An 8970-nucleotide genomic window follows, 5' to 3' on the forward strand; every position below is an offset into this window, starting at 1 on the left:
AAGATTTGTTTATAATGATATCAACAGGTTTTATTTTGTAATTAATTCAGTTATTTTTAAATAATTTTCACTATTGATTTGAGTGGAAGGGAGGGAGAGATAGAAACATCAATGATGAGAGAGAATCATTGATTGGCTGCCTCCTGCACGCCCCACACTGGGGATCAAACCCACAATCCAGGCATGTGCCCTCACTGGAATGGAACCATGACCTCCTGGTTCATAGATCAACGCTCAACCACTGAGCCACGCTAGCGGGGCTTCTCCATTTTTATTTTATTTTTGATATCTTAAACTTTTAAATATAGAAACATTGCCAAAACAACAATACCTCTTCCACCAACAGCGTTTTGGCCCATGCTTTTACCAACGCGACATTAACAGTCTCTTCAACCTTTGATATCTGATGTATTAAAAACAAGTGGGATTTCATTGTTTCAATTTGGATCTCACTGGTTGTGATGTAAGCATTTAAAATAGTTTTCAATTTCCTTTTTAGTTTTATTATTTCTTTCAATTTTCTTTTGATAATATGTATTTAGGTTTTTAAAATAAGAACACTTTATTTTAAAATTTTAATTTGGTTTTTCAAAGTTTGTTTTTTCTATGAAGGTAACAGTCCTCCTACTTTAGACTCATCAACTTTTAAAATGAATACAAGTGAATTAATTTCATTTCCGCTTCCTTCTGCTTCTGTTCCTCCTGTTTCTCCAACTTCTGTTCCCCTTCCTCTTCCTCTGTCTTCATTGTCATTACCAAAGCTAACACGTTTACTATGTCCTAAGCATTTCGTGTATAGCAATTTATTAGATATTCAGACAATCCTAATTCCTGTTATACCAATATGGATGAGGAACCTGAGGCACAGGGCGTGTAAGTGAATTGTCCAAGGTAACATTGCTGGTAGTGGAGGTAGAGCTTCAGCCTTACAGGGCAGGTGAAGAAGAGAACAGAGTGAGCAAAGACACATGTATTTGGATCGCTGAGGTGTGTTTTGTGGAATGGAAAGCATTTTGGACCAGCTTTAAGTATATGATGCAAGGTCAAGAGTAAATGGGGTGTGGAGGAAGGCAGGAATTGTCTTTGCATGCCCTGCAAGAGGCCTGTACTTTATCATATACTCAATAGAGAACAATTGAAGTGTTCCAAGCACAAGAGTGGCACAACCCAGTATGCATATTAAAGAGATAACTATGGTGGAGGTAAGGAAGATGTATAAGGAAGGGGCTTATAAGAAGGGCGATGGTGAGACCAGAGAGACAAGAGAGGCTGTATCCAATAGCCCAGGAAGATGTATGAGGACCTGTTTGGTTGAGGCTGATATTCCCATGGATATAATTTAGAATTTAATATTCTGAGATATTTAGCCCCCAGGTTCTTATTTTCATCCCAGTAATACTTTTTTATAACAATATGTGGAATACAGACCAAATTTATTCTTGTATTCAATCAAATGAAAGGCTATATAATCTAATTACCCTTTGAGCTTTTGGAATATTTTTATTTATTTTATTGATTTCAGAGAGGAAAGGAGAGGGAGAGAGAGATAGAAACAGCAATGATGAGAGAGACTCGTTGATTGGCCGACTCCTGCGTACTGCCTACTGGGGATCAAGCCTGCAATCCAGGCATGTGCCCTGGGCTGGAATTGAACCCAGGACCCTTCAGTCTGCAGGTCGACACTCTATCCACTGAGCCAAACCAGCTAGGGCTAGAATATTTTTGAGGAAAGGAAAAAGACTGAAAAAGTTAACTGCAGAATACATGTAGTCAAATAGTGTTTCCCAGGGTAGGGTTTATGGGAAGGACATGTTAAAAAATTAATTATCAATAGATTTGTGGGGAAAAGTCACTCAGGTACAATAGCACAAGAGGTTCTTCCATATATTCCTACAGACAGACAAATAGCAATGATGACCCTTTCCCCATAATTTTATTTCACATTATACCTTGGGAATAATTATACTGGAAATAGGCGTTATTTATGGAGTGTGCCAAATACCATCCTAGCATGCCATGTATATTGTCTCCTCCATAACAAAACTGTGGTGATGTGCCAAAATACCCATTTTAAAGATGAGAAAGTTGAGGTCTGGAGAGGTAAAATGACACAGCTACGAGGTGATACATTTGGGCCTGGACCCCAGATGTATTTAATTCTAATCTTCAACTGTTTCTACTAAGTATCACAGGCTTCAGACTGTAAGCCTTTTTCATTTTCCCTATCCTGCTGTACCAGTTTATTTTCAATATAATACATTGGTTCAAGACCAGCTAATAAAAATTTTATTGTTGGAGGTAGTTCCTGTACTATTGTTGACACTAGATACATATTAATAAAAATGAGCTGAGTTCATAGGACTTTAGGAGCTAAGAAAGAAGACATTCTAAGATGGTTAACTTGAAGTTTTGCGTTCTTTAAATTATTCTCTTACTTTTTAAATGCTTGTGTTTTCTTGACTCATTATTTTTGGTTTGAGTATTCAGTAGCAACTTGTTTCAGGACGTATAATTTGATCAGATCAAATAAAAATAACAATTATTGGCTTAACATGAAAATTTATTCAATTATACCCTTTCTTTCTAAGGCCTTAGAGTATCTCCTGTGGGCCAGTGTGTGTATGGAGTCCTCGGTCCCACTCCTGTCCATCAGGTACTTGACATGGAGAGTTACTCTTTACACTGCGGTCTGCCAGTGCTACTATGACTGCCAAGCCGCTATCCATGGAGAGGTATGCTACTTTTTAATTTAGAGGATTTCAATATTTTAGACTATAACATGTGCAGCATTTTCTTCTTTAGAAGTCTGGCAAGATTGAAACAGACACAAACAAACAAAACCCCCAAAATTGAAATGAAGCAAAGACAAAAGTCCCAGGCTTAATTTGCAGGAATTTGCTTGGCTTTTCCATTCTGTTATCTCGTTGCTCTACTTTCTTCTCTCTCCTTTATTTTCTGCTAGAGGCCCAGTGCACGAATTTGTGCACAGGTGAGGTCCAGTCGGCCCGGCCCCAATTGGGGTGGATCAGGACTGGGCCTGTTGGGAGGAGGAGATGACAGGAGGTTGGCTGGACAGCCTGCCCCGATCAGGGCCCAATGAGGGCTGGGCCAGCTAGGGGAAGGGGTTGCGGGCGACTGGCCAGCGGACCGGGGTTGGGGGTTCGATTGGGGGCAGGGCTAGCCATGGGGAGGGGCTGTGGTGGTGGGCCGGCTGACTCTACCCCCAAATGGGGTGGGGGGTTCCTATTGGGGTCTAGCGGCCTGGGGAAGGGGCCATGGGTGGTTGGCCAGCAGGCCTTGCCCCTGATGGGTTGGGTGATCAATCTGGGGCAGGGCTGGCAGGGGGAGGGGCTTCGGGCCAATCAGGGTGGTGGGGACCCATTGGGGGTGTGGCCAGCCAGGGGGAGGGGCTGAAGGAGGTTGGCTGGCCATCCCTGCCCCCTGTTGGGATGGGGTAGTGCAATCGGGGGCAGGCCGGCTCGGGGAAGGGAGGAGACATTTGGCTGGCAGCCTGCTCTTGGCTCTTGATTAGGGCGGGAGAGTCTGATCAGGGGCAGGCTGGCTGGCCCCACCCCCTGATTGGCCCGGTTGGCCACAGTAGGCATCATAGTGACCGGTCATTATGGTCGTTATAGCCGTTAAGGTCGCTGGCTTTTTATATATATAGATTCACTTCCACCTTCTTTGCTGCTCTTCTGAATAAGATTTCTGTTATCTTTCCTTCCTCATTGTATTCTTCTATGCAATTTGCCTCCTCCCCTATTTAGTTTTCTTTTTTTTTTTTTTACATTCAGTATTATTTTGTATTAGGAAGGTACTGAAAATACCTATATCAGAATTTTACTTTCCTTATTTTTAAAATTTATTATTTCATAAGTGAGCATATCTGACAGTTTATTAACTTTAGATCTACATAATTTAGTGGTGCTTATAGGAAATGACAGACTGGATAGCTACTGTGTTATAGAGAGTTAGTATATATAGCCTAGAGTTTAATTCACCAACTAAGTGCAATGTATGGGAGAATGAAACATACACTTGATACATTTTTATCAAATGTCTTGATATTCTTTTAATCACTACTCTCTTATTGTGAATTAAATTTATTTTAATTACATATAGACATTTGCTCGGCGTGGTTTAGCTAAAATCGATGAATTAAGGCAACTGGAATTAATGGGCTCCTCACAACCACCAGAAGCATCCAAGAGATATTACAGGGAGGCCACGATAAAGGTATCAAAATTTCACGAAATAAAAGAAATGTCCTGCACTCTGTAGTTGATGAGATACTTTATATTAGTGGTTGCGTCCCACTGTTACTTCACACATGATTCTTCTCTTTGAGGCAGATGGCAGTGATGATCTTCAAAAGAGCAGTATTTGAATCGAGAAGAAAAAACAAAAGTTTCTTTAGACCCAAAGTAAGAGTTAACTTAAAGGAAATACAAACTGTAAGTAAGGATGTCTTTTCTTTTTCAGTCTCTTTTTGTGGCATATTTGTGTTATATACCTCTGTATCTTAAGCCCTGCACCTTACTAGTATTCTCTGCACCAATGGCAAGTAAAGAGAAGAATGCCTTCCCAGTGTGGGCACGTCACTTCACCCCTTTCTGAAAGCTTTTGTACCTTCGCACAGTCCCAGTTTTGTGACTTTAAAGGGCAAGAGGCTGAAGGAGATCCTGGGAGAGGTTCAGACTCACAGGCCTCGGAGTGGTTCTGCGGAAGCCCTTGTCTCGGGCTGCTCATGACAGAAGGCTTGGAGGTTGGAGAGAAGGTGGAGGCACCTCTTCTCATCCGCTTCAGTTTCACCTCTGGGAGCGTTTAGGAACTCGGTTATAGTGTAGCAACCAACAGCCCCCAGGCCTCAGAGGCTTATGACAAGCCTTTATTTCCCACTGCAATCAAGTGGTAGTTATCAGGGGCTGCTCATGACTGCGGCTCAGGGCCAGGTTGAGGAGCCATCCTCATTTAGAGAATTGCTGGTTATTCAGTCCGAGGGGATATAAGAGAGCTTTGGAGGACCTCACACAGGCGGTAATGCTCAGCATGGAACTGACAGCAGTTTCTGCTTTTCACATATCAAACCTTGTCACACGGCCCCTTCCAGCCACAAGCGTATTTGGCCAACAGCGCTAAGGGCTATTACAGGAGGGGCCTGGGACCTAGTTATGCCTGTGGGGTCCTCTGCCTTTTCTCCCTCCTGCCTTTTTCCTTCTCCCACTGTCTTCCCCTTTGCCTTTTGGCATTTCAGTATTCCTTAAGGCCCGTTCTGTATTTGTTTGAAGCCTTCCCTGACTGTTTTGGTGCGGATTTCTTTGCAGGGACTGAAAATGGCGGTGAGGGGGAGGACGATGAGCAGTTTCTGACAGGAGAGTGGTAGAATCTTAGGGTCTGGAAGAGATTCTAGAAAGCATGTGGTTCAATCCCTGTCTAATACAGATGGGGAAATAAATCCCAGAGTACGTAAATTACTGGCTCAAGGTCATGAGGCCGCTGCTGGCAGCACTGAGACTAGAACCCAGGTCTCTAATCCAGAACTTTCTCACTACTGCAGTGAGTGCTGTTCTCTTAAGTCATTTCTTCTTGTAACATTTAGGAGTGATTCTCCCTTTTAAAAAGTTTTAAATAAATTAATATATAAATCCAGATTTTATTTGGACATTGTAGCTGTCTATTGCTACTTGACCATGATATATTAATGACTGAGCCCAGAAGTATATCTCATATCGCCTTTTAAAATAATATCCCTTACCAACCAGTGATGTATAATTGGAGGGGGTTGGGGGGTAGGTAACTTGCCAAATGATAATTTCATGGATGAGCTGCTGAACTGCCTGCATCTGGTATTGTTAAGTAGTAATGCTACCGTGTTTGTAAGAGAGCAGGGGATAATTCTTTTTTTTCTCTCAATAGCATTTTTCTTTTCCTCTGAACAAACCAAATTTAAGTTTTCAAAGCTGCAAGATTGTTACTAATTAGCATATTATTAGGACTCAATTTATAATCATCCTGGTATAAACATAAAATATATTTTCAAAGAAAAATGTTTAAAATTCTAGATAACATTGCATTAAAATCATTTATTCTTGGTTTCCTTTAAGATAATTATTATATGGAAAGTTCTGATGGTATATCTTTTTAGGAAAAAATTATAATTGTTTAGTGGGTACTTTTTATAGACAATAGTCAACATAACCCTTTTTATAAAGTCATAGTATATTATCTTGACATAGTTTGCATAATGTCCTGCTTTATGTGTACAAAATAATTGTATTGTGTTTCCTATAAGAGAAAGTAATCTCAATATGCATTACATTTATTTTATAAAACAGTTTTGAGTTTGTAAGTCAGTTAATAACTCACAGTAAATCATTTTGTCTTTCAAAGGATTCTTTTAAAGGACTACTAATTCAGACTCCTAATGATTGACACTTTAGTGATTCATTCAATAAATATGTTTTAAAGTACCTGCTGTGTAAATTAGATAGATAGAGTTTACATTCTAGTGGAGAAATTACATAAGAAATAAAATAATTGTAGTTCATCATAAGTATTATGGAGGAAATAATGGTAGTGATCAAATGAGATATAGATAAAGCCCTTAGAATGTTCCTGGCACATAGTAGGTCCTCAGTACATATTAGCTGCTGCCTTTATTTACTTATTTATTTGCTTTAAAGGAATTGATTTCAGAGAGAGGAAGGGCGAGGGAGAGAGGGATAAGAACATTGATAATGAGAGAGAATTATTGATTGGCTGCCTCCTGCATACCCCCCCACTGAGGATCAAGCCTGCAATCTGGGCATGTGCCCTGACTAGGAATCGAACTGTAACTTCCTTGATATATATTGCCAAATTAATTTCCGAAAAGGAGTTCTCCAGGGTGACAACCTGCATGTACCAATTTTGCCACAAGCTATTACCATTTTGATATTATCAGTTTTTTATAATTCAGTTTTATAAAATGGTTTTTAAAATTTTATTTTTCAGATTCACCTTTTCCTTATATTTGTGTTTACTCTTTGTTTTCTTTTTTTTTTTTGGTGAATTATCTTTCAGTCTTTGAAAGATAATCTTATCTTTCTACTAGAGATTTTAATTTTTAAAATATACTTGAATGAGCTCGTTTTTTAAAAAAATATATTTTATTGATTTTTTACAGACAGGAGGGGAGAGGGATAGAGAGTTAGAAACATCGATGAGAGAGAAACATCGATCAGCTGCCTCCTGCATACTCCCCATGGGGATGTGCCCACACCAAGGTACATGCCCTTGACTGGAATCGAACCTGGGACCCTTGAGTACACAGGCCGACGCTCCATCCACTGAGCCAAACCAGCCAGGGCTTTTTGTTTTTATAGATGATAATATTTTGCTTGTCATGTTTGACAGTCCATTTTTTATTACTTTGACTTTAAATCTTTTTTATAGATTTTTTTTAAAGTATGTTTTTATTGAATTTTAGAGATAGAGGAAGAGAGAGGAATAGAGAGCTAGAAATATTGATGAGGGCAAACATCGATTGGCTGCCTCCTGCACATTCCTTACTGGGTATTGAGCCTGCAGCCCAGGCCTATGCCCTGACTGGGAATCAAACCAGTGACTCTTGGTTCATGGGTTGATCCTCAACTACTGAGTCATACCTGCTGGGCAGAACTTCTAAATATTTATATTTTAAAATCCTTTACTTGGTGTTCATATATTGCTCTGATAAATTTTCTATTCTTTTTGCTAATTTTCCTATGATATTAAAAAAAAAACCAAGTTCACTATAATCTATTGGGGTTTTATTCCTGCTTTTGTTTTTCTATCTTTCTGACTTTGCTCCAAGAAGAGGAAAGTAACAAAGGAATCATGGGGGAAATGACAGTATGTTCTAACTTGACATGGATTCTAGGAAAGCCAGCTAGAGCGGCTTTTTTTTTATTTCCTGGTAATCTAAATACAGAGAACAGGTAATTTGTCAGAGAGGATACAGTGCAGAGGCAAGCCATCTGCAAGAGGTGAAGTCATCCTGGGCTGATACAGGGCAGAGTGGCCGGGGATTCACACAGGGCTCACACAATCACTAGCTTATTAGTACACAGCTGCTCCTTTTCTTTAGAGCTAACTAACGTAAGACCAGTTATTTATGCTATGAAATATTGTTTCAAATTTGGGTTTGAGGACCCTGCATTAGATTTTCCTGCAGTGCTTATTAAAAATGTCCTACACCGGCCCCCTGAACCTCGAGATGTGGTCCGTGCATCTAAAAGCACTCCTGAGAGATTCTTAGGCAACCAAAGTTTGAGTGTCAGTTCCTAAAGGCTGTAGTTAAGGTACCACAAAGCATATGGAGATTGGCATTGCCCTAATAAAAAGATAGTAATACAGAGCCATTTTATGCTGCTTGGAAATGCAAGCATATAAAGAAATAGCAAAGTCTTTGATGTCATGGCAACATGACATAAACTTTAATGGAGTAACACCTCAAAAGATGAAAATCATAAAAGCAGCCATCTCATTGACAGGCCAACCACTCTCCTTTTAGCATTAATTAAGCATATTTTACTTATCTTTGCCTAATAATATCAGACTATATATATATATTTTTTTTTAATTACAGTTGCCATGGCCACGTACTGTCACAGAACGGTTGTTGGATGAGATGTTTGATAGCACTGCATCCCGGTTTCTGGCTGTCTTGGAAGCTCTTTCTGATTCAAATAGGCGAACACTGCAAACTGGACCTATTGTTACAGATGAAGTAGAAATTCGTGATGTTGTCTCAGAACTGTTTTTGGCAGGAAGAGAACTTTTAATAAGTAAATAAGTTGTTAAGATAATATTTTATTGTAGAACAGGAGTAAGAGAAGTTTTTGGTGTGGTAGTTCACATATAAGCTCATATCCAATTTTTATTGATCTTGAATTCATTAAACCTGTTAAACTCAATGGGTAGTTCAAATAACAGTAGATTTTCTTTTAG

At 39.5% G+C, this 8970-nt stretch overlaps 1 protein-coding gene across 1 annotated transcript in view; it reads left to right on the plus strand.

Moving 5' to 3' along the window:
- The window catches only part of CFAP54 (cilia and flagella associated 54), a 236245-nt gene that overhangs the window by 25606 nt on the left and 201669 nt on the right, over nucleotides 1–8970 (plus strand). Inside the window, exons 6-9 of the mRNA XM_015559991.1 lie at nucleotides 2589–2732; nucleotides 4123–4236; nucleotides 4353–4454; nucleotides 8609–8807. Coding sequence (XP_015415477.1) covers nucleotides 2589–2732; nucleotides 4123–4236; nucleotides 4353–4454; nucleotides 8609–8807 — 559 coding nt within the window. The remainder of the gene's footprint in view (nucleotides 1–2588; nucleotides 2733–4122; nucleotides 4237–4352; nucleotides 4455–8608; nucleotides 8808–8970) is intronic.

This window comes from Myotis davidii, unplaced genomic scaffold (assembly GCF_000327345.1).
Source record: "Myotis davidii unplaced genomic scaffold, ASM32734v1 scaffold13, whole genome shotgun sequence".
Classification (NCBI taxonomy): Eukaryota; Metazoa; Chordata; class Mammalia; order Chiroptera; family Vespertilionidae; genus Myotis; species Myotis davidii.